This window comes from Ursus americanus, chromosome 29 (assembly GCF_024610735.1).
Source record: "Ursus americanus isolate L20-20 chromosome 29, mUrsAme1.1.p, whole genome shotgun sequence".
Classification (NCBI taxonomy): Eukaryota; Metazoa; Chordata; class Mammalia; order Carnivora; family Ursidae; genus Ursus; species Ursus americanus.
The window spans coordinates 7900253-7926819 of record NC_142155.1 but is presented as its reverse complement, the minus strand read 5'-3'; the positions used below and the strand labels follow the sequence as shown (position 1 = coordinate 7926819).

Here is a 26567-nt window from a genome sequence, read left to right as displayed (position 1 = left end):
CTCCCAGCGGAGCATGGAGCCCGATGTTGGGGCTCGATCCCAGGACTCCGGGATCATGCCCTGAGCTGAACGCAGATGCTTAACGACTGAGCCACCCAGGCACCCCACAGTATTTTTATTTATACACACAGAATGACTATTACATTTTCTGAGTTGAATGAGATGATTTGGAAAATATAATGTTAAAGAGATTACTAAAATCAAAATGGCTGCCGTAACTAAATAAAATGGCACAAACAGACTCTAATAGGTTAGATTCACATGTAGATTTATGTGGATTTTACAATAAATTTTCTTGATTAGTTTGACCTTGCTAATGAGGCATATTATCAGTATTTTACAATTGCTATACTCAATGACTCCTGACCCACTACAATCTGGCTTCTGCCTCTGGATTTGCCCAGGAGGGAGGGTTTTCTCCAGGCTGTTGGCTGTTGGCTCTCTCCAAATCCAGTGGCATTTTCCATTCCTCTTCCATGGTGTGCCTGCCTTTTTTTCGGGTTCTTCTTCTATCTCTAGGACCACTTTCTCAGTCTTCTTTACTCCATCTTATTCTTGTCTGCGCTCTCTACTTTAAATATAAAGACTCTGGAAGTTTGCATTCTCGGCCTTTATCTCACTCTCCCATTTATTCAGTGAGGTTGACTGTAGGTACCTGCTAGGCTCTGGGGACACACTGCCACATCGATGGGCACTGCCCCATCCAGCTTACTCCTGTGCATGCTGGGAGGCGAGACCAAGAGGAGGGATAGCTTAGTAGTGAAGCTTGGAGAGGAGAGCAGGGTGAAAGTGAGGCTGAACAGGTAAGCAGGGACCTGGCACGGTCCCCCCCTCCTCGGGGGATCTCCTTTTCTCCCATGGCTTCAGTGATCACCTGAGACATAGCTTTGAGTTCTAAACATGAATATCCCAACTTGGTCACTAATTAAACGTGTCCAAACCAGAGTCATTCTCTTCTTTCCAAGTCTGCCTTACATCCCGGGCTATCCTAGCCAGGTTCATAAACACTTTTTGTGCATCCTCGATGCCAGAAAACCCAGCAACACTAATACCTTCCTTCACATCCAGTCACCAACTCCTGGTGGTTTGAATATCATATACATTTTGTTTCCACCATGTTCTTATTCCCATGGCAGGGGTACCCTCCCCATCTCCCCTCCTTTTTGCAGAAATGGTTTTCTGGGTGTGTGTGCGGAAAGGAAGGAGAAATTTTGGGGAGGGATATGTTGGGGCAGGAGGAAAGGAGGAGATGTCTCCTTGACTACCTTTTTATTTCCAAGGTAATCATTCCATATCTGTTGTTCTTCACTAAAAATCCCTTGATGAGCTGCATTGAAGAAGGTCCAATTCTTTAGAATGGCATTTAAGACCCTCTACATTCTACTCCCCCCCATTCCCCAAGTACTTTTTCATTTGTTCTTTCTGCCATCATTACCTCCTTGGCCAATATTGTATTCCCTAGTCTCACTAAACTAAGGCCTATCTCTCCTCAAATACAACATGTACTTCCTCCAGACGTCTATGACTTTTTCCCTCTTTAACCCAAGATGCAACTTCTACCTTCTGCTTATTGACTGCCCACGCCCCCATCTTTCAAAACCAACTCAAATGCATTCTCTATTTTTTTTAAAGATTGTATTTATTTATTTGAGAGAGAGAGATAAAAGGAGAGTGGTGGGGGGGAGAGAATGAGAAAGAGAGGCGGGGAAGAGAGTGAGCAGACAGCATGAGCAGGGGGAGAAGCAGGCTTCCTGATGTGGGGCTCAATCCCAGGACCCTGAGATCAGAACTTGGGCCAAAGGCAGATGCTTCACCGACTGAGCCACCCAGGTGTCCCAAACACATTCTCTATTGAAAAGCATCTGTATAGCCCTGAAGCCAGGCTGAATTACTTCTTCTCCCTACTACTCCAGAACTTATTACAGTACGTCCCATAAAACAGTCTATGAGCTGCATGATGTCTCCCTCACTGAGATTACACTCCTTGGGCTCAGGGACCATGTCTTATTTATTCATCTTTATGTCCCTCTCTCCCAGTACCTAGCAGATCTTCATCCACATAGTAGGGACTCAGCAAATTTTGTTTAATTGACTTGAGCGCCTTTCTTCATTCTCTAAGCTCATCTACGGTGACGATGCCACTGCATCGTCACTGTATCTCAAATTACTCCTGACTCTACATTATCTATGCCAAGGACTAGGGCAGTGATGCAGAGATAATCCCCAAATCACTTACACTGGGCTTTGAAATGCATCACGGATTTCTTTTTCCAGCAGACTGCTTTACCTCCTAAATCATATTTTCTTGCACCAATGTTAAAAATAATTTTCATCCCTTGAGTATATGGTAACTGCAGTGATGAAGGTAGGCCAGCTTTTAGGTGATGAGGTAGCTGTGTAGGCTTGAGTTTAAATATTGGTTCTGCTACTTTCTAGCTGTAAGGCCTTGAGTTTATTGCTTCGTCTCTCTGAATCTGATCTCCTTAGCCAAAAAGGGATAACAATACCTAAATTGTGAGGCTCCTGTAAGGAATAACTAATAAGTGCCTCACACACAATGGGCAAAGAGTTGATGATAGTGTATTATTGATTTACTTAGTCTCTATCTCCCCTACTGGATTAATAGCTCCTTGATAGCCCAATTTTCTTTTACTTCCTCAGTGGCCACCTGCCATGGAGCCTGACAAGAACAGACAGAGCAAGCCTTCAGTCAGTTGCTTTTGAAGGACTCAATGAGGGGAAGGACAGTGTGAGGGTCTGCATAGGGGTCGGGGCAGGGAGCCTGAGTAATAAGTTTCTGTGCCTCCGCTACCACCCCCGCCACAGGCCTAACAGGGGAGAGCTAGGAGTTTAGGTTATGTGGATCTGGTCTTTATTATGGGGGCAGGTAGGAAGGAGCTGTGTACGTGCTTCAGGTCTGTTCTGGCCTCCCGTGACAAATAGCTCTGGGGCCACAAGGCATTTGTTATGCCATTCCAGTAACAACACCGGGGACTGAATGCTTTAGTGTGAGCAGCAGTTTCTGGAGCAGAAGATTCAGACACTGACTTGTTCCTCTTTCTTGTCCGGGATAGCCGAGATGCTGTTATACAGGTGAAAACAATCAATCAAGCACTCCAGAGAAGCCCACGGCTGCAGCAGGGAACATCTCCAGGCAGAGCCGTCCTCCCCTCCAGGAGTGCTGCACGGTACTGGCTCTGATGGAGGGGAATTTTACCTGTTGTCCATGTCCTCTTTGTGAACCTGCCTGTGATTGATTAAGAGTCAGCTCTGCTTAGGAGGGTGCAGAAGGCATCTCAGGGAGGAGATGACAAAGGCCTTCAGTTAATTCTGCTAAATAATCTTCTGGGGACCTTCCAATCATGGAGTGCTAACCACTAAATTGCTAATTAAGTGCCCGGTTAACCTTATTAATAATACTAACTGCACAGGGGCCTCCCTGATTCTGCTGGAATGTATGTTAACGGGGCTATAAAAAGGCAGCCGTGTTGAGTTCTCGTGAATGTTTGCACAGGAGAAAGCATTCAGACAACAACTAAGCATTCCTTTTGACATTTGTATTAAATTGCTCATTAGGTTTATTGTGGAAATTAAATTACTGCAAAGCACTGTCCATTAATTCCTGATTAGGCCTGAATGGCTGTGCTAATGCAAGTATGGGCTGTGGTGGAGCTGGGTAGTTATGGGCTGGCAGGCCGCGAGTGGTCTGGATTGCTCAGGAGCCTGGAAAGGGAACAGAAGCTCTAAGCAGAGGGGCTCCATTTCAGAGAAGCCAGCAACCGTGCAGAGGAACCAGCAGGACTGATGTGATGGGTCTCTGGAACAAGACCGAGCAAGACGTAGCCTTTTGGCTAATAAGGTTTTCAGAGTCTAGAATGGACATGTTTATTTGATGCTGGTACAAAAACCTCTGCCTCACAGAGATTTATTTGGGAAGAATAGGAAGTATAGTATAATGGTTAAGAACAGGGTTCTGGTGCCAGGCTGCTTGGCCAACTATCCAATTTTGAAGATACTCTGACTATACTAAGAACTTTCTGAAAGAATATTTCGAAGAACAAATAGGAAGTTAACAGACTATTCTTTAATTCATTCTATCTAATAATTCATGTCTAAGTACTTCCCTGGTTCATAAACACCCATGCTGACGCTTTCTCTTTGAAGTTTGTAGAAATGATTCTCTACATTTTATTGACTGAATGGTGATGCAGGGAGTGGTTGGAGGTTTAAAATTTTTGCTTATTCATCTTCTCTCCAGTTGAGAGGAGGTAAGCCTTAAATCCTCCACGTATGAGAAGTAGGGGCCTGTGCGTTCCCTGGCCATGCTGTGTGAGATGCTTGGGCTATCCATAAATGTAGTTCATGGTTATGCTATCTTATGAAAGCATCTATTTTCAGCTGCATTTCTACAATTACTGAATATTTAACTGCATCCCAAGCTCCGCATTAGGAGATAAGTCTTCAGAAATAAAGAAACTGTTCCCACCCTCAAGGGGAGTCCCAGAGGCTGAAGGCAGTGAGGGTGTTGGGTGAAGAGGGAGAAACGGAGACAACAAAGGCCATAGACGTGTAAACAATCTCAAGACAGGGTGATAACTGTTGTGACAGTAGTGGGCACCGTGTGTTAGCTCGGAGGGGAGGTACTAACCCAGGATGGGTGGAGAGAACTTTCCTTGATGAAGTTTGTAAAATGAAACACAGGGAAACAACACCACAGATGGAGGAGGCAGCATATGGAAAGGCTAAAGGTGAGGAGATTTGCAAGCAGTTTCCATTTCCTGTAAAGTAGTGTGTAAGGGAGGGGGATGGGAAGGAGCTAGTGTGAAGGTGAAGCTGGAAAGGAAGGCAGGGCTCTTATCACAGTGTGTAGATGCCAGAGTCAGCACAGTGGTTTGGATTCATCCTGAGGTAAATGAAGAGGTGGGCAGAGGTGATGACGGTCAGAGATGGAAGTGACATCTTGGGGCAGCTCCTAAGTTGACTAGATGGCATGGACAACATGATTGCCCTTCACGGTCACCCATGAAAAATGTCATGGCTTTAAATTGCATCAAATCACAAAAGTGGAAATATTATGTAAGACACATATGTGTTAAAAATTCATATTTTAATCAGGCATATTCCCTAGCTGGTGCTATAGAATATGTGCTTAGTGACTTTCAGTTAAAGGAGATTTAAAAACCTACTATTTATTTATTTATTTATTTATTTATTTATTTATTTTTAAAAGATTTTATTTATTTATTTGACAGAGAGAGAGAGAGACAGCTAGTGAGAGAGGGAACACAAGCAGGGGGAGTGGGAGAGGAAGAAGCAGGCTCCCAGCGGAAGAGCCTGATGTGGGGCTCGATCCCAGAACGCCGGGATCACGCCCTGAGCCGAAGGCAGACGCTTAACTACTGAACCACCCAGGTGCCCCCAAAACCTACTATTTAAAGAAAACCTAAATGTAAGTATAGATAGAAAAGCTGGAATAGAAAAACTTTTCTAGAGATTCATTTGCCCTAACATTTTGGGACCTGTTGCACTTTTTCCTTCTTTCTAATGGCTAAAAATGAATGTCTAATTACAAGAAGTTGAAACTGTTAGTTCAAAGGGGTTAAGTCCTGTTGGCTCTCAGATTCTGATTGTTGACTTGGCTGTGGTTGTGTGGGGTGGGTTCACGTACCTGGAGTTGAGACTTCGCTGCCAGCTCCTGATAATATGGGGACTGGGAGTCCGTGAGTTCTGCCTTGAACTTCTGGTTTGCCAGTGTGATGCTCAGCTCCACCTTCTGCTCCAGTGGGCCCTCGGGTACCTTAGTGGATTCTGCTTTTCTTTCCTAAATTAAAAAAATCAAAGTCTTCTATTAACATAATCCACAAGCATATGGCAATATTAAATAATATATATTGATATTGTCTCAAGAAGTGTTTCCGGTGTACAGCACAGTGATTCAACACTGCCATACATCACCCTGTGCTCATCATGACAAGTGCACTCCCTAATCCCCATCACCTGTTTCACCCATCCTTCAACCCACCTCCTCTCTGGTTTCCATCAGTTTCTTCTCTATAGTTAAGAGTCTGTTTCTTGGTTTCTCTCTCTTTCTTTTTCCCTTTGCTCCTTTGTTTTGTTTCTTAAATTCCACGTGTGAGTGAAATCATATGGTATTTGTCTTTCTCTGACTTATTTTGCTTAGCATAATACTCTCTAGCTCCACCCACATCCTTGCAAATGGCAAGATTTCATTCTATTTTATGGCTGAAGAATATTCCATTTTATATATATATATACACCACATCTTCTTTATCCATTCATCAGCTGATAGATATTTGGGCTGTTTCCATAATTTGGCTATCGTAAATATTGCTGCTATAAACATAGGGGTGCATGTATCCATTTGAATTAATGTTTTTGTGTTAATAGTGCAATTATTGGATCATAGGGTAGTTCTATTTTTAACTTTTTGAGGAACCTCCATATTGTTCTCCAGAGTGACTCCACCAATTTGCATTCCCACCAATAGTTCAAGAGGGCTCCTTTTTCTCCACGTCCTTGCCAACACCTATTATTTCTTGTGTTGTTGATTTTAGCCATACTGACAGTTGTGAGGTGATACCTCATTGTGGTTTTGATTTGCATTTCCCTGATGACAAGTGATGTTTCTCTTGGCCATCTGTATGTCTTCTTTGGAAAAATGTCTGTTCATGTCTTCTGCCTTTTTAAAAATTGGATTATTTGTTTTTTGGGTGTTGAGTTTTATAAGTTCTTTATATACTCTGGATACTAACCTTTTATCAGATATTCCATTTACAAATATCTTCTCCCATTCCGTAGGCTATCTTTTAGTTTTATTGATTGTTCTCCTTGCTGTGTACAAGCGTTTTATTTTGATGTAGTCCCAATAGTTTATTTTTGCTCCTATTTCCCTTACCTCAGGAGACATATCTAGAAATAAGTTGCGATGGCTGATGTCAAAGAGGTTACTGCCTATATTTCCTTCTAGGATTTTTATGGTTTCCTGTCTCACATTTAGGTCTTTAATACATTTTGAAGTTATTTTTGTGTATGGTATGCTAAATTGGTCTAATTTCTTTCTTTTGCATGTTGCTGTCCAGTTTTCCCAACACTATTTGTTGAAGAGACTGTCCTTTTCCCATTGGATATTCTTTCCTGCTTTGTCGAAGATTAGTTGACCATATAGTTGTGGGTTTATTTCTGGGTTTTCAATTCTGTTCCATTGAGCTATATGTCTATTTTTGTGCCAGTACCATACTGTTTTGATTACTACAGCTTTGTAATATAACTTGAAGTCCAGGATTATGATGCCTCCAGCTTTGCTCTTCTTTTTCAAGATAGCTTTGGCTATTTGGGGTCTTCTGTGGTTCCATACAAATTTTAAGATTCTTTGTTCTAGCTCTGTGAAAAATGCTATTGGTATTTTGATAGGGATTGCATTAAATGTATAGATTGCTTTGGGTAGTATAGACATTTTAACAATATTTATTCTTCCAATCTATGAGCAAGGAATGCCTTTCCATGTCTTTGTGTCATCTTCAGTTTCTTTAATCAGTGTTTTATAGTTTTCAGAGTACAGGTTTTTCACCTCTTTGGTTAGGTTTATTCCTAGGCATCTTTTTTTTTTTTTGATACAATTGTAAATGGAATTGTTGCTGCTTGAACAATTATAGTCTGTCATTTCTCCCTGCACTGACTACCAGATAGCTTGTTCACTGTTGATGAAATAACACATCACTTGTGCTAATCTCCTGACTGAAGATCCTCCTCACTGCTCCCCATACTCACCTCCAGCACTAAAACACAGGGACACAGAAACACAGACACACACAGACACACACAGACACACACACACAGACACACACACACACACACACACACACTTTTTACTTCTTACTAATATTTTATGGTTCATTTAAAATAATATTTCCTCTGATCATTTAGGGCAGAAATCTTTGCCTCCTCTAATCGCCTGAAGCAGTGAATAATATTTGAATTTCTCATTTAATACCTATGCCATACTCACCTAGGGTCTTTTTATATGCTAATCTTGTCACCCCACATATAATCTCTTGAATCCAGTACGATTCTCACACTTCATTAAATCTCCCAAAGTTAAAAAAAAAAAAAAAGTGGCCACTTTTGCACAAAATTCTCTGTGAATATACATGACTGGCGGTCACATCCTTGGCAACCTGTTCTGGTGTATCATTTTGTTCCGTTCTATACATCTGCCATCTTCAAGTACAGCATTTAGATTATTTTGTTGTACTTAGGCAGGAACTGCGTCTTCTTCGTCTTAGGATCTTCGGCACACACCCCAATTATCTGGCACATCAGAGGATTTTAGTAAAACACTGGTGAATGAAAGAGTAAGTGATAGATGCGGGTGGTAAAAAGGATAAGAGAGGATGTGGTGAATATGCAATGAAATGTTCAGGGGATATTTGCTGCAGAAGGGGGGGATCTATACTGGATTTTGAAGAATATGGGACACAAGTAATGTGAGAAAAGAGAAGGCAAACAAGAGTTGACTTTGAAATTTTAGAGTGAATACATTTAATCTCAATAATTTTTTCCAACAGCACTTTTCGCTCTTCATGGAATAGTATTTTTGAGAAAAAGAGAACATTTTAATTCTTTGTTCATAGCAATAGTTCCAGCAAATCCGCAGCCATCTGGCCTACAGGCCAGATAGAAGGGCCAGCGGGGTTCTCGTCCCTGAATTTTCACCTAGAGCTGGTGAGACTGAACTTCTTGTCCTTCTCGTCCTCACCACCTGGGCTTTGACCCCCGTGCCTTGCGGGTAGGTTCCCAGGAGAGGAAAAGCTAGTGAAGTCTCACAGACCACAGGAAAGTTGTCTGGTTGCAGTGGTAGCGTAAGGATGAAAAGATATGGGCTCGGATGTATCACCCCTATACTCCTGCCCCCTTCTGAACTTGCTGCCCATCTCGTGCTGCCATAACCCTGTCACTCCTGAGTAAGGAGGACAGAGTCTCCCAGCTTCAGCACCAAGTGTCTGGCTCAACGATTTTGGAACAGTTAAAATGTCCCCTTTGTTTGATAACCGACATTAAATTCTGTAACATATCCTCTCCTCCTTCATGCCTTTTCACACAGAGAGAGTAGTGTGGCCAGTGCTCCTCTTTGCCTGAGAACACCGTTTTTATTTTTCCCCATACGACATGCAGCATTTCAATCATTTTGGTACTTATCTGACCTATTCATGCTGGCCATGACTGAAAGCAAAATTTCTACCCTTACTGTCAGCATGAGAATACACTTTAGTGGAGAAGGAGATTGACTGATTGATTGATAGGTGTATTCATTTATTTGTTCAAATGCTTGCTGAGTACCTGCTGGGTATGAGGGTTCTGTTAGGTACTGGGGGGGAAAGGGCCCCTGCTGTCCTGGAGTTTATAATTAAGTTGCTTCTTGCAATTCCTCTCACCTTATTCTAGTTTTCAATCTATTTTTCCTGCAATACCTAGAGGAAGGAAGAATCCTGAATAGAACAAAGTCACTGACTCGTAATTGGAGTGATAAAAATGTAGCACTAGTAATACTAAATGGCCAATTCACCCATTCTCTTTTCTTGTGTTACTAATACAACAAAAACAGGCATGTGAAGAGCTAGATTGACTCTCAGAACTTCTTACTATTGTAGGCATCTTGGTGTCATTGAGGAGTGTGTCATCCAGAGTGAGCGGGAAGGGTCCAAGGGAGCCATGGGCAACATCTGTGGAAATGAAAAACATTACGAGCACAAAAATGAGATTGGAGAAGTTTACATTAGAACAAGGTCAAAATTTCATATACTTTTTCTGTCATTCTGGAATTTACAGATGTGTAAGGTGCCTTCTTACCTCATTTTTTTTTTAAGATCAGTATGATACTGTATGGTGACTAATATAACGTAATAAAAAATTTACAAAAAAGATCACATAAATATGTTCTTGAGAAAAATATAACTCATACTTTTGATCCTCATTGAATTCTCCATTCTTCTCTTCTGTCCTCATTTGGTGCTATCCTAGATATGTTACAGTTAAATGGTTTTGCTAATGAGATCTGGTTAATTTTTCCATTTGTGACTATATAAAGGATGCAAGACAGATACTTATCCTGAATTTATTTGTTTGAAAATATTGGTAATGATTGTCTCCAAGTTGTAGGATAATGGGTGATTGGGCTTTACGTTTATTCTTTTCTAGATTTTTCAAGTTTTATACAATGCATTTATTTATTTTATAAAGTTAGAAATATCAGTTAGCTTTGAGAAAGTACATTATAAATTTTGTCGACTTCAATTAAGGATTGCTTTTTCAACAATGTACTTTCATGATCATTTGAATTAAGGTTCAGGAGCAGGTGAATGTGGAGAACTAAGCTTACCTGTAGAAAACACACGGGTCTCACCAGGCTCTCCGAATGTCTTCTCTGTAGATATTTCATCTTTTCTATCACCACAGCAGAAAAGAAAGAAGTGGTGGTGAAAAGGAGCTTGATAACAAGAGGGGAAATGCATTTACTTTTCCTATACTCAATTAGACCTAAAAATCAGAGAAAAACCCTTTAAAACTGGGTTTGCTTATTTCTTTCATTATAGAAGTAATCTTCAAATGTATTTTCATTGAAGGAAAATTGAAGCAACTTCTGAAAATGGTTGTTTGACTCCAGGATTTTCCATAAACATCTTTCATGTGGTCCTGGGGAGCATTTTCATCATAAGCAAAACTAGTCTTTGGGGCTTGATGTTTTATAGTTCCATTGTGTTTGCACTGTGTCCTTGACATCGAAAATAATTGCATGACATGATCTATGACTGAATGTTCTTGCTAAAATCTCAGATCCTCAAACCTGCAAATTCAGAGAGTCCTTCAGTTTATTTACTTAAGTAACTTTTGTGGTTATAGTTAATAGGAGAGAGGGGGATTTCTGGGTAATGCAGGTGTATTAAATCCCTATTCTGGACACAACCATTGTCTGCAGGAGTTGTGGGGTAGGTTTGCAGTGCCATGCAGTGGCAGTCTGGAAGATATCTAAGGGCAAATCCAAGGGCATCGTTGTACAGCTGTCTGTTATAACGTTGGCCCATTCTAGCAAGCTTTATATAGAAAGGAGTAGCAGTAGTGATAACTTTTGAAACTCACTGAAAGGTTTGTTACTATAAGCTATCAGGTCTTACTAGCTTGTGTCTGTGTTAGTACAATTTAGTCATAGGAGACCAATATATTTGATCCACTTTTCTATGATTCATGATGATGGGAAGGCCAAAGGGTGCTCTGGGTTGTAGAGTCACCTAGATTGGCTATAGACAATGGGACCATCTACATACATATTTCTAACACACCCAATTTGCCAAAGTCCTAAGAGAGGTGATATACAAAATATTATCCATTGGCCTGGCATGGGCTCTGACCAATTAGAATAGATGTAAACATGGAGGACTCTATTGGTGCACACAAACTAAATATAAATTCAGACTGTTTTGGAATTAGGTATTCTTGTTTGTTTCTAGTGATAACTTTTACTATACACTTAAGAAATAGTTTTTATGGATATTATATTTATAAAGATCTCATATAAAACATTAGAGCATTTGTGATTTAGACAATTTCCCTTTTTTTTCCCCCACTTATAGAACTTTGTTTATAGTAAGATCTCTTTCCTCGTATTATAATTTTGGTCTCCTTGTTTTACCTTGCTGTAAAAAAAGAAAGTAACCAAGAGGAATAATGAGTAAAGTCCTGGGTACGGCACTAGTTACAAGTCAATAGCCCACTTTATGTAGGATCCTGTGTCAGATGCTATTTCCTCATCCTTTGCCACTGGGCATGATTCTGCCAGTACAATGGCCATCTAGACCATCATCACTCAGAAGCTATAATTTGGGAAGCTGGACACTGAGTTCTTTCACTGGCTTTTATTTTAAAGTCATTCGAAACTGGCAGATTTATGGGCTACTCAGGTGAGAAGATTTTCTGTTTTGTCTTCCTAGAAAGGTTTGAAATAATAGGCCTGCCTTTCTGCCCGCCTGCCCGCCTGCCTTCCACCCTCCCTTCTTCCCTCCCTTCCCAACTTGGTAATCATAGTTAATGTAAAATGTTTGCCTCTTGCTCCTTAGCAATTCTTTTTAACAATGTTGGTAGACACAGGAGTAATGGGATCATTCTATTTCTTTCTCTTTCTGTCTTGGGCAGCTGTTTCCTGTAATTTTTAATGTTTTTTCTATCAAGTCTTGGTACATTCTGTCGGATTTTTTCTTATGGATGGATGGCCTCTGCTTTGTTTTCTTTTCTTTCTTTCTTTTTTTTTTGAAAATGGAGGAATAAATATCATCCTATAGTTAAATCAGAAGAGTGAATATCGGGGCGCCTGGGTGGCATAGCGGTTAAGTGTCTGCCTTCGGCTCAGGGCGTGACCCCGGCGTTGTGGGATCGAGCCCCGCGTCAGGCTCTTCCGCTATGAGCCTGCTTCTTCCTCTCCCACTCCCTCTGCTTGTGTTCCCTCTCTCTCTGGCTGTCTCTATCTCTGTTGAATGAATAAATAAAATCTTTAAAAAAAAAAAAGAAGAGTGAATATCTCTGTGTCTTGTGAACAAAGTTAATACTCTAGTACTAAGATTTTCCTCAATCGCATTATTTCTTCTCATAACAACTTTTTAAAATTTCTAAAGAGTGGCTCTATAGATGCATCAGTTAAAATATATGAGGATTTTGCTCAGGTCTGTGGTGGTGGGTGAAGAGTTATGAAAGGGTTCCTGCCCTTGAGGAGTTTAAACTCTTACAGGAAAACTCTTACAGGGTAAAGTGAGGAAGTATTAAACAAAAATGTAAGTGCCAAAAAGAGTACAAAGTTCAAAGCAGGGAGATATTGCTGCAGGCTCAAATAGGCTGTTCAGACATCATGGGATCCAGGTGGGACTCCACTAGGAGCTTGAAGGAGAGTAGGATTTGGATAGGTAACATAGAAAAGGCAGGTTCTTCTGGGCAATAGGGAAAGGCTAGGGGTCAGAGTCCAGGATGAGGAGGGTAAGGTCTGTGTGCAGTGAGGAATGGCGTGGTGGCAGCAGGGGGATCATGGGTAATGAAGGCAAAGTTGCAAAGGTCAGGGGGTGAAAGGCCTCAGTTGATGAGTTTGGCCTCTACCTCAGTGAAGGGCCTGGCAGGACACAGATGGCTCACTCGTTGTGGGGTAATTTGAGCAAAGTTTAAAAAAGGAATTACTTATTAAGTTGTGGGAAGAGTATGAGAGCAACCACAAGGCCGAGTGCAGTACTCCAGGGCTGGTAACAGTGGGGTGCTCAAACTACCCTTAGTCCAGTTACCATGAACCAGAGACAGAGAAGGATCTGTGGAAAGGCTGCTTGACAGGAACTGAGATGAAGCTGAAGTAGGACAATAGCCCTTGAAGACTTTGCAAGTTGGGGGTGAGAGGAGGTGAGGAATTCACTCACCTCATTCTCTCCTCTCCCTCTGAGGAGAGGTCCTGCTCCCCACTAGCTGGTCCTACCTAGGAGTCAGGGCAAAGGGTGTGTGTGACTCTATCCTTACCAATCGGCCTTCTGTACATAGAGCATGAGGGGACCAGTGCGCAGAGGATATTCACAGGGTAAGAGGAAGATGTGGGAATCTCTTGAAAGTCATTGAACAGGGCTCAATGTAAGAAATTTTTCAGACTTATTAATCCAGCAGCAGTTATACAAGTTAAGGAGGGGAAGAGGTTAGAGGCAGGGAAATCCATTAGGGAGATCAGATTTGACATTGTTCACAATGTAAATTAGTAAGGTCCTAGAACAGGTTGTTGGCAAAGGGAACAGAAATGAAGGAACAAATGTGAAAAGCATTATGAAGAATTGTCAGTATTTCATACAGCCAAGTTTGTGTCTCTCTTAGTATTATCTTCAGAATTAGATTTCTAAATGTTATAAAATGTATGTAATTTGTGTTTAGAGTTTGTCTCTCTTCTTTAATCATTTTATCTAATGTACTTTTCTTTGGCTTTTTCTCATTTTGATTTTCTTATTTGATATTCAGTTCTTGTTGAGAATATAGCTCAGTGCTTCGGTAATTTAGTTTGAGAAATACTAATGCTTTACAGAATACCAAATGAGAGTTCATAATGCAGGCTGCTTTCTTTCTTTCTTTTTTTAAAGATTTTATTTATTTATTTGACAGAGAGACAGCCAGCGAGAGAGGGAACACAGGAAGGGAGAGTGGGAGAGGAAGAAGCAGGCTCCCAGCAGAGGAGCCTGATGCGGGGCTGGATCCCAGGACCCCGGGTCACACCCTGCGCTGAAGGCAGACGCTTAACGACTGAGCCACCCAGGCGCCCCCCTAATGCAGGTTGCTTTCTGATTGTATTAGTATTTTCCTGATGTAACTAATAGTTTATCATAAATTCTAAAAATCAAGCTATTTTAATTGTTCTCTATCTTACAAGTGAAAAAACACATTAGATACTTAACACATTGTAAGGAATCCATTTTATCTGCAAACATAGTGCCAACATCTATCTCAGTCTTTAGGGTCTATCCATTTCCCCTTTATATACTCATTTATCTTTAGCGCAGTATATGCATAGTTTGTCTGTCAGAATAACCTACACAGATCTCAGTGCTGACGTAATACCATAAAGGTACAATAGCTCAGTCTCACTCCATTATATGATCTTTCAAAAGTCAAGAGCATGCTGCACTCTATTTTGGGTACTTACCTCTCAGGGAGGTGTCTCTGTTTTATTCTCTGCAGAAAGATAAAAAGTAATTTTACCAGGAGAAAATGTCAACTGAAGAACTAAAGTCTATTTTCATCCCCTTTTTCCTTTAACTTCACTTCAACCAGCCTGTACAATGCTATTTTGCAAAAATAAAACTTTTGTTGGCCTTATCAGATATCTCTAAGCATTTCTTCAACTAATTCTTATGCAGTGGAAACCAACTGAAAAGGGGCAGGGGCTGGAGGTCTGGGAGCTTTTCGGATAGTGCTCCAAATGCACAGTGTTTAGACTTACCTGCTGAAGAAGATCCAGGTGCTCCTGCGAATTGCTGAAATTTTTTCCAATGTCAAAGAGGCAGAAAGTCTCCTGCTGGCAGAGGCTGACCCAGTCCTGGTATTCCCCTGGGTCAGGGATGCGATCCAGAAAGATCCGATATGCTTCCCACACTGCTTCCTGACACACTGCAATGAAGCACCATTAGGAGCAAAAATCGCCGCATCCTGAGATGATCCCTGTTTCCCAGCCCAAGCATGATCTTAGAACATGGAGCGCTCTTTTATGGCTTATGTGGACACACCAATTTACAGCCCACGGAAATTAATCCACTTAATAAATATATATTGAATCCCTCCATGTGTTATAGAGAAAAATAAAAGAAGGAAGACAGGGAATATGAGAGAGAAAGAGAGAGAGAGAGAGAGAGAGGCTGTGGTTTAAAATAGGGCAGTTGAGGAAGGCCTCACTATAAAGGTGACTTTTGAGGGGCGCCTGGGTGGCTCAGTCGTTAAGCGTCTGCCTTAGGCTCAGGGCGTGATTTTGGAGATCTGGGATCGAGCCCCGCATCGGGCTCCTCTGCCGGGAGCCTGCTTCTTCCTGTCCCACTCCCCCTGCTTGTGTTCCCTCTCTAGCTGGCTGTCTCTCTCTCTGTCAAATAAATAAATAAAATCTTAAAAAAAAAAAAAAAGGTGACTTTTGAGCAGTATGGAGAAGGCCTCAAGGCTGGAGAATGCTCTGAACACTGAAGGAACAACAAAGAGGTCAGTGTGACCAGAGCAAGGATGACCATAAAAGAGGATGAGGACAGAGGTGCCGTGAGGGGAACAGCGCCTGTGTAGCGCCTTGTGGACCAATAATCTTCAAGCTGGGGCTTAGGTACCTGGCTGTATTTAAAGACTTTTCAGGGGATAAACAGGCACACAGACAATTTAAAGAGAATCAATACCTAGGTCCCATTTTTCCTATCCTGCTTTCCTAAAGTAGGTCCCCCTGAGGACACACCTTTCCTTTTCCCCTTTCCCTTTGGCCCACATCCTTCCCCAGTCATCCCTCCCTCTTCTTACTGCAGCACAGTGCCTTTAGGTTGCCACACAAAGCGACCCTGTGAAATAGTAGTGTTGAGGTTAAGAAACCAAGTGAATTCAGCTGACGGGCAACACTTGTTTTTGCAGCAGGGGGTTTCTGATTCTTTGCTTTCAACACATTAGAAGAAGTCCTAATGACAGCTGACAAGTCAATAAAAATAATGACAAATCATGATGTGATTGTTAGCATATAATGCTGAAGCAACTTAAAGAATAAAGATATTACTATAACAAAACTCCCGTCTGTTTCCATCTACTTATTTACATTTAAGTTTTCTCAGAATTTAAGGGAAACTAAGTAAAAGAATAGGGATAAAATTGATGCTAAGTCCAGTTTCATTCTGGCAACACATAATATGAATAATAAGTAATAGTACGTGAACTCATATGAGGAACAACACCATAGCAACTCCATGTATCCAGAGGCTGAAGCTACTGAAACCTAAGCTGCAGGCCCTCCATTTAAACTGGCCTCTTCCAAAATCTTGTTCTAAATTTGTATTTATAAATGTTAGTATCCACAAAACCTGTATCTGATATTTTATCTGTCAAGGGAAATTTACTTGAATTTTTTGTTAAATTTGTATCTGTTTGTTTTAATCAGTTATATATTAAAAGTAATTATAAATGCAACTGAATCCAGAAGAAATTTCTTTGTATGCATAAAGCCTATAGCAGCAGGAAATAAATAAAATCTGTAATTTAAATTTATATACGTATTTTTGTTACTGAGAAGTATGTAAGAGTAATGACTAACAGACTTTCAAGCATAAAATAAATTACATTAAGATAAGGCTGTGAAGTGGGAATGGGAAGGGAAATGTGGACATATGAAGAAAAAGGATCCCTGGGGCATTTCCTACTGTTGAGAAGGGTACATGAAGGCACACACTATGGAGTATTCGATGGTAACTATTGAGGAGCTATGGGAGATTCTACTGGATGCATACAAATGCTCTAATTTTTGTTTTATTTTCAATATCCATATTTACAACTCACCAGAAGTTGCATCTTATCCAATTATTTAAACTTATGATGAAAAACTTTAGATATTAACTGAAAAGCATGCAAAGGGGTACATAGTTTAAAAATTATGTTAGAGGATTACGTGAGGGAAAAAAGTTATAGGACATCTGTCATAAGCAATTATAATATGTTGATTTTTACCTCAGGAGGAATGGGGAGCAATTGGAGGCTTTGGGGCAGAAGCTGACATCATCTGACTTTCTAAAGAAACTCTGCCTGCCTGCTGAGAGGAGGGGTTGGGGGAAGGAGCAAGTTGAGAGAACACCAGTTTGGAGACTCTTACTCCTATGCTTTATCCCTCCTCACTCCTTATTTTTATACGTCTGGATTTTTCTTAACTTTTTGTTTTAAGAGGCAAAGAGAACTCCAGACCAACAGAAGCTCAGGTTATTTGCCAGCAGCCACCAGAACCCGCAAAACCAGGAGTGTGTGCAGTCCTCTCCACCTCAAATGTGCCATCTAGTTTTCCACACCTGGGAAAGTAACAGGAGTCAGCACACGTGGAGAGCAAGTGAATCACCTTACCGGGAGAACCCACTTTTGTGAATGTTGTTCTCCTGCCAGGCAAGGATCAGAGGGTTGTAATGCCCTTTCTAGTACCAAAAATCATGCAGTCTTTTGATCTTCATTTCTACTCAAGGGTCTATTTATAATGCAAGAAGGGAACAACACTTGAATATCTTGGGACTTGCCCAAATCTTAACAGTTGCGTGTCCATCTGAGCAAACAAGTTGCCCTCGCTATCTTTCTCATCTACTTACTCCACACTCTCTTTCTTGGTGTTATTTTGACCTTCCATCTCTCCCCAATGCGCCTGTTAATTTAGTTCAAAACACATTAAAGTGCCAGAGATACAGCATTTATATGTATATAAAATCAAGTAGCGCTGCCTTTTGAGGTCTTAGTGTTGGTGACTTTCACTGATAAAAACTGTGTGTGAAACATCTGGGAGAACATAATGTGATAATCCTTCTGTTTACCAGTTCAATGTACCCTCAGGCATGTTGCTTTTGGTCTCAGGTTAAGTCTTCCTTTTATTTCAGTCCAATTTAAGGCTTGTTTTTTGTGCCTGCATCTTGCTAGCTCTGCTCCTTTCTCTGCTGCCCTTTCTTATACTTCAGAGACACAGAACACCCTCACCCCCATTAAAATCTCTTTTTCGCAAAGGTTCTGAGAGAACTTTCTCCCTGAAGCACAAATGTCTGAAGCTGTTTAAATAATTATTTCCCAGAGAAGGGAGATCACAGCCAACAACACAGAAATACAAATGATTATAAAAGATTATTATGAAAAATTATCTGCCAACAAATTGGGCAATCTGGAAGAAATGGATAAAATCCTAGAAACATATAAACTACCAAAAACAGGAAGAAATAGAAAACTTGAACAGACCAATAATGAGCAAAGAAATTGAATCAGTAATAAAAAATCTCCCAAGAAAAGTCCAGGGCCAGAGACTTCCCAGGGGAATTCTACCAAACATTTAAGGAGGAATTTATACCTATTTTTCTCAAACTGTTCAAAAAAATAGAAATGGAAGTAAACTTCTAAATTCATTCTACGAGGCCAGCATTACCTTTACCTTGATTCCAAACCCAGACAAAGACTGCACTAAAAAAGAGAACTACAGGCCAATATCACTGATGAACATGGATTAAAATATTCTCAACTAAATCTAGCAAAATGCATCCAACAGTACATTAAAAGAATCATTCACCATGATCAAGTGGGATTTATTCCTGGGTTGCAAAGGTGGTTCAATATTCACAAATCAATCAATGTGATACACCACATTAATAAAAGAAAGGATAAGAACCATATGATCCTCTCAATAGATATGGGAAAAGCATTTGATGAAGTATAACATCCATTCTTAATAAAAGCCCTCAACAAAGTACGGTTGAAGAGAACATATCTCAACATCACAAAGGCCATATACAAAAGACCCACAGCTAATATCATCCTTAACCGGGAAAAACTGAGAGCTTTTCCTCTACAGTCAGGAACAAGATAGGTGTGTCTACTCTCATAACTACCATTACTGGAAGTCCTAGCCTTAGCAATCAGACAACAGAAAGAAATAAAAGGCACCCAAATAGGCAAGGAAAAAGTCAAACTCTCACTCTTTGCAGATGATGTGATACTCTATGTAGAAAACTCAAAAGACTCTACCAAAAAATTGCTAGAACTGATACATGAATTCAGTGAAGTCACAGGATACAAAATCAACATACAGAAATCTGTTGTATTTCTATACACCAATAATGCAGCAGTAGAAAGAGAAAGCAAGGAATTGATTCCATATAATTGCACCAAAACCCGTAAGATATCTAAAAATAAACCTAAACAAAGAGGTAAAAGATCTGTACTCTGAAAACTATAAAATGCTAATGAAAGAAATTGAAGATGACACAAAGGAATGGAAAAACATTCCATGCTCATGTATTGGGATAACAAAGATTGTTAAAATGTCTATACTACCCAAGCAATCTACACATTTAGTGCAATCCCTATCAAAATACCAACAACATTTTTCATAGAGCTAGAACAAACAATCCTAAAATTTTTATAGAACCAGAAAAATACAGAATAGCCAAAGCAATACTGACAAAGAAAAGCAAAGCTGGAGGCATCACCATTCTGGACATCAAGTTATATTACAAAGCTGTAGTGATCAAGACAGTATGGTACTGGCACAAAAACAGACACACATATCAGTGGAACAGAATAGAAAACCCAGAAATAAACCCACAACTATATGTCAACTAATCTTCAATGAAATGGGAAAGAATATCCAATGGAAAAAGGACAGTCTCTTCAACAAATGGTGCAGGGAAAACTGGACAGCAACATGTAAAAGGATGAAACTGAACCACTTTATTACACCATACACAAAAATAAATTCAAAATGGATGAAAGACATAAATGTGAGACAGGAAACCATCAAAATCCTAGAGGAGAACAAAGGCAGTAACCTCTTTGACCTTGGCCAGAGCAACTTATTAGTAGACACATCTCCTGAGGCAAGGGAAGCAAAAGCATAAAAGGAACTATTGGGACTTCATCAAGATAAAAAGTTTCTGTGCAGCAAAGGAAATAGACAAAACTAAAAGACAACCTACAGAATGGGAGAGGATATTTGCAAATGATATATCTGATAAAGGGTTAGTGTCCAAATATATAAAGAACTTATAAAACTCAACACCCAAAAGCAAATAATCTAATTTAAAAATGGGCAGAAGACATGAACAGACATTTATCCAAAGAAGACATATGGATGACTAATAGACACATGAAAAGATGCTCAACATCACTCATCATCAGGGAAATGCAAATCAAAACTACAATGAGATACCACCTCACACCTGTCAGAATGGGTAAAATGAAGAACACAGGAAACAAGAGATGTTGGTGAGGATGTGGAGAAAGCGGACCCCCTTTGCACTGTTGGTGTGAATGCAAACTGGTACAGCCACTCTGGAGAACAGTATGGAGATTCCTCAAAAAGTTAAAATCAGAACTACCCTACGATCCACAATTGCACTCTTAGATACTTACCCAAAGGATACAAAAATACAGATTTGAAGGAGTACATGCATCCTAATGTTTATAGCAGCATTATCAACAATAGCCAAACTATGGAGAGAGCTCAAATGTCCATTGACCGATGAATGGATAAATAAGATATGGTATATATATGATGGAATACTCCTCAGCCATCAAAAAGAATGAAATCTTGCCATTTGCAACGATGTGGATGGAGCTAGAGTGTATTATGCTAAGTAAGTCGGTCAGAGAAAGACAAATACCATATGATTTCACTCATATGTGCAATTTAAGAAATGAAACATGAACATAGGGGGAAAAAGAGAGAGAGGCAAACTATAAGACAGACTCTTAACTATAAAGAACAAACTGAGGGGTGCTGGAGGGAGGTGGTAGGAGAATGGGTTAAATGGGTGATGTGTCTTAAGGAGGGCACTTGTGTTGAGTACTGGTTGCTATATACAAGTGATGAATCACTAAATTCTATTCCTGAAACTAATATTACACTACATGTTAACTAACTGGAATTTAACTAAAAACTTGAACCTAAAAAAAAAATGATTTCCCTGGGATATTGTCATTTATAGGGATCCAAATGTTTAAGATGAAACAAGGACCAGCAATTTTTCTTTAGACTTTTTGAGGGGTAGGTTCTTTTGGTGACTGCTCTGATGTCATTTTTCTGACTCCCTAGAAGCTTAGCACAAAGCAGGAGGTGTAGAATCTTTCTGTGATCGGGAGAACAGGAGCACAGCCCATGTCCCACCAGGAGAGTTCCCCCACCCTTACCAAAGGGGCACCAAAAGAACCCTTGAAAGTTGAAGCATCAAAGTATCTCAGGGCTGGGAGGAGTCTGAAAACTTCTGAAAGCTGGATTTTTCTAACCCTTTAACTTACCTGTTAACTTATCTTACTGCACCATCCTTCCCTAAATCTACCAGGAGAGATTTCCACAGGGATTCTAGGGAAATCCAGAACCTTGCCTCTTCAGTCTTCCTACCGTTGCTGGCCAATACCTGAAATCTGACCACAGAGTCTTAGTCTTTCTGCTGAACGCTACACTGTAGGCTCTTTGGCGATGTGGGAAGAACCCCAGGAACACATATCTTGGAGGCCAGGCATGCCCTGGGATAGTCATTCACATTTGTAAGGATTAGGTTAGAACAATGGTATGTAAAAAAAACCCACCGGGTTGCGCACAAATTAGATGGAGGGATAACACGCTGGAGTAGGAGTCAGAATGCTGTGTTCTAACCCTGCTCTGCCACCAACGATGGCCCTAACTGAGCACATCACCTCACTTTTTAAATCTTTGTCATGGGGGTGTTGGTTAGATGTTCTCTAGACCAGTGTTTCTAGAACTTTAAGGTGCAAATAAACTACCTGGGGATCTCATTAAAATACAGATTCTGGAAGTAGATATGATGGGGTGAGGGTAGGTCGCATTTCTAACAAGCAGCTAGATGCTGGTGATGCTGCTGGTCTATGGACAATACATGGAGAAGCAAGAACTAGGATTCCCTCTATCTTAAACTTTCTCTAAGGCATACACTTATGTGAAAGAAATATCTAGCTTTTGATATTGAGGTTGGGACAGAGGTGGAGGGAGAGAGAAGAAGAAGGAGGAGGAGGAGGAGAGGAAGGGAGGGAAAGAGAGGGAGGGAGATACAGAGAGGGGTGGGGGGTGTGAAGGGAGTTTGCCTGGGTAGGAGCACAGGGTTCCCCTGAGAGACTACCAGAAACAAACTTGCCTGTCTTGTATTTGTGCTTTGGGATGAGTATGTTTATGAGTCTACCATGAAGCTCAGAACATTTTCATTTGTGTTGCTTTAAGCATTGGAAAAAGAAATATCTCAACATTCCATTTGATTTGATGAGTGTGGAAACTTTCTCTCCTAAGTTTGAAAGATGTCAAAAGCTAATTTTGTAAAAGCAGCACAAAAACAATAAGTGTGCTACTCTGTCAAAGGAGCACCACTTTGCAGCTAGGTCTTATTTCTTGTTTCTTTGTGAACCAATTTGTTAGACTTAAGAAACCCATGCTGATGAATAGTAAAATTTCATATCACCCAGGGGCAGCCATAAAGATAATGGACTGTTGTTGCCGTGGGGAGAAAAACACTGGTTTGTTTCATCTAGGAAAACAAGAATGAAAAAGGCAAACCTAATAAGAATAAAGAATAAAATTCAGAGTTAAAAATTTGGTTGTGGCAATAAATAGTCTATTTTATAAATACCTGTGATGAATCAGTTGTATTTGTGAATGTCATAAAGAATTAGAAGTTATATGAAAATAGCAGTTGTGTTCATATTCAATGTGAGGCATATGCTATATATTTCACGTCCATTCATGAATAACATGAAATTTACGAGTGTCATTATCTGGTCAATGTGTAGGCACATTCAAAGTGAATAATTTACACATTATTGTCTTTTCTTTGCATTCCCAATGGCCTCTTTGCCTCCTGTATCCATCAACAAGCATTTACTCAGAAACTGCCACGCAGAGGTGCTATGCTAAGACCTTGGAATAATAATATAGTGTGCTTGATTTTCTATAATTAGAGTTCTCCTTCTGACTGTGATCCAGTACTTGTCATTTCTCTGTGGGTGTGGCTTCTGTCAGAAAGCAAATGTCTCTTCCACATAAAATGAGACATATGAGGAACATAAGGCTTGATATTTTTGAGACTGTTAGTTATGCCTCCAAAACTCAGCAAAAACTCCTCCCCAGACTAACTCAACCTTCGTACATTTTACAGATGTCAACCTTCAAGAACTTTGCGAGATGTTGGTATCATGAAAGGGGTTCTCTGCTCTCTTAATTTGCAATACATCACAGGCTAGAATTGAACGAGCACATTTTAGTTAATGGCCTTAAAATAGAGCAGGTTGACTGTGCTTTTTGGAATGGAAGCAAATGTCTCATGTGATGAAGGCAGACCTCAGCAAACCCCCTCAACGTTCACATGTAAGATGAATTGAGTTTAGGCTCCAGCTAGCTAAGATACTTTGCATTATTTGGAGCAACCCGGGGGATTTAAGAGTATCTACTAAAGATTCTCTTTGGTTTTGTTTTGTTTTTTTCATTTAAAGAAGCGGCCATGGCGACTGTTTCATCTGTAGTAAGTGGATGACTAGGCCGTGGTGTGATTGAGCTCCATAATGATTTCTGAGAAAGCCACAAGAATCCTGTTATGCCGTCTTGGGGTGAAAACTGCACTGTAACTCTGCTGGAAATCCCAGTAATTGTGTTGTAAATCCTGTTAACACCCCTGCATCATATCTTGGTAACCACTGTTAGTTTGTGACTCCTCTGCATTTGGGTGTGCCTCCAGGTTTCCAAACTTCAGAACTTTTTGCTGGATCAGCAATAAACAACTTAAACTTAACAGGAAGGGAGAGAGGATCTGGATTGTAATGTTGCTTTTGAAAAATGAAATCTTAAGTCACACATCAACTTGCTCAGATTCCTGATATTGCAAACATTCTGTGCTTCTTACTTCATAATAATAACATTAAAACTCAATATTGGGCTTTGGCAAAAATAAAACAAAGAGATAATACCCAGATGCTGAGGCCTTCTGGTGACTTGTTAAATGCCTTAATGGTTCTATGTTGCACAGGACATTATTTTAAACTTAAGAGGAGATATCTACCATAGTTTTGAATGTTTACTATTCATCACTCTCAGATTAGTTGACTGATTTTTATAACCCTTGTGACTAAATGAGAGATTCTAGAAATTTGGGGCTAAAGACAATGTATGGATGAGTGAAAGGGAGGGTGTAAGAGAAAGGAGAGGCTAAGCAGGTTCCACCTCTTTCCTTACCTCTCAATCTATAATAAGCTTGAAGACTGGCTACAATCTGTTTCATGGATTCCTGTGGACAGACTTTAACCCCAGTTGGGAAAAATGTTGACCTTTTTGTTCGATGCTTGGCCAAATCGAATATTCGTTGCATGGTTGACACTTTGTACATTTTTGCGGTACTTTCAGTTGTTTCGATTCTTGGGGCATTGTCTATGTCTTTAGTTTCAGAATGGTATATTTTAATGGAGAGATCTGTAAAAGAAAGATTGATTTCCTAGTGAATATATACATTGATACATGTGAAATATATGATAAACGAATGGGATAAACTAAAAGTTATAATGCTCTGGTTTATTCAAGTTCTACTTTGGTGCAACTGCCAAATTTCAGTGACGAGGCATTTTCAGAAACAAGGGAATAGCATAATGAGCTGATCAAGTGTATTTTTTTAAAACCAACATCTCAAATCATCTTGCCTTTAGGAACTGCCAAATATTGAAACCATTTCCCACACATCTCTAAAAATCACTCCCCACTTAGCACTCAAGCCTCCCGAGAGATGCCTCTTTTGATAGACATTATAATTCAAGTGGGGAATGATAGCACATTGTGGTACCCAGAGGTGCACTCTGGATGAGGAAGTGGAGTGCTTCTAGAAACCTAGGGGGGAAAATGCAACAAAACAACTTTCCCGCCTATTAGTGGCAGCCCTAGGATTTCCGTATGGCGGGGCTCAGAGGGTGGCAATCTGGTTGAAAGTGAGTTGGGACAAGACCATGTGTTAGAGTTGACTTTACAGAGAGAGCAGGATATTTTTTGGAGCGAGGTGAGAGGAAAAATGAAGGGGAGTGTGAAGAGATCAGATTGGCAGGGGATTTCACTCCCTGAGCCATTTCAACCTCCTGGCACTGCTGTATCTGTTAGAGTTGGGTCTAGACCTCAGTTTTAACTCTCTGGACCTTTTGTAACGATAACTTACATTTATTTAAGTTAGGTCTAGACTTCATTTTTAACTCTCTGGACCTTTCATAACAATAACTTATATTCATTTAACACTTTTTTACTTTGAATTTTTTTCATGTGTGTTATATTATTTCATCAAAGCTCTGCTATACTGATGAAACAGATACTCTTTTTCTCAGTTTATCACACGGTAGGGTACTGAGGCTTGGAGGTGTCAGAGCCTGTTAACGGTGGTCAGATCTCAATTCCTCCTCTCCCACTCTACCTCTTGCCTTTTATCTGTCTTCCATTTAAGAAAGGAATTACTGATGAACAGTTGGGACCACTCACTATGGCCCCTTGAGATCCTAGGCATGTGGCTTACTGAGACTTACATTCCCACTCTACTAAAGGAGAGCCTCAAACTCTAATCGGCTGGCACAGACAAGGGAATCAAGCAGAAATACAAGTAGGGTAACTGCGGAGCAACTCAATTCTTGCCACAAAGCATAAAAGCCCCTCCTTCAATACAGGGGGTGGACCGAGTCCTGTGGGAATACCTATTCTCTGGTATTTTGAGGAGTCTTAGAGTACTCAGTCAATGTTGGACAGTGATAAATTCTTAGGAATCTCCAGGAAGAAAGGGAGTGTGTGGATTAATTTGCTCATCCAGCTACACATCAAACCAATAAATCATAATCTCTGAGTGGAACGCAGCATCAGCAACTTTTGAAGGTCCCTAGGTGATTCTAATATGCGTGCAGGCTTGGGAAGCCACTGTTTTTATAGGTAAGGGCACTTCAGGCGAAGAGTCAAGACAGTTCATCTCAAAATGGCTTAAACAAAAAGGAAGTTATCACACAGAAGGGAAAGCTAACAGTAAGGAATGCCTGGTGAAAACAGAACTCGAACTCTGCCTTTCTGCCATTCTCTCATTTTCTTTTTCAGTCCCCTCACGTGGTGACTTTATCTGTAGCCTGGCTTCTACCAGATTAAACTTGCTTGCCCTTGCTCATTTTGAAAAATAACCTTTCCCTGAAGTATGGCTGACGTATGCCGTGTGTCTGGACCAATACCAGCTGCCAAGGGATATACCAATGCTTTTGGTTTGAGTTGAATGATCACAGAGCAGGGGACTGGAATTACCCTGAGTGGC

General features: G+C 40.4%; 1 protein-coding gene across 3 annotated transcripts in view; it reads right to left on the bottom strand.

The window, feature by feature from the left end:
* The window catches only part of IMPG1 (interphotoreceptor matrix proteoglycan 1), a 124233-nt gene that overhangs the window by 76080 nt on the left and 21586 nt on the right, over nucleotides 1-26567 (bottom strand). Inside the window, exons 2-7 of one of the 3 annotated variants that reach the window (XM_087856942.1) lie at nucleotides 24488-24721; nucleotides 15017-15183; nucleotides 14720-14748; nucleotides 10397-10461; nucleotides 9654-9740; nucleotides 5669-5808 (exon numbers count right to left, since the gene is read on the bottom strand). In XM_087856942.1, coding sequence (XP_087713068.1) covers nucleotides 5669-5808; nucleotides 9654-9740; nucleotides 10397-10461; nucleotides 14720-14748; nucleotides 15017-15183; nucleotides 24488-24721 — 722 coding nt within the window. Of the gene's footprint in view, nucleotides 1-5668; nucleotides 5822-9653; nucleotides 9741-10396; nucleotides 10462-14719; nucleotides 14749-15016; nucleotides 15184-24487; nucleotides 24722-26567 lie in introns of all 3 variants that reach the window. The other 2 variants (XM_045803982.2, XM_045803993.2) reach the window with 2 other exon arrangements.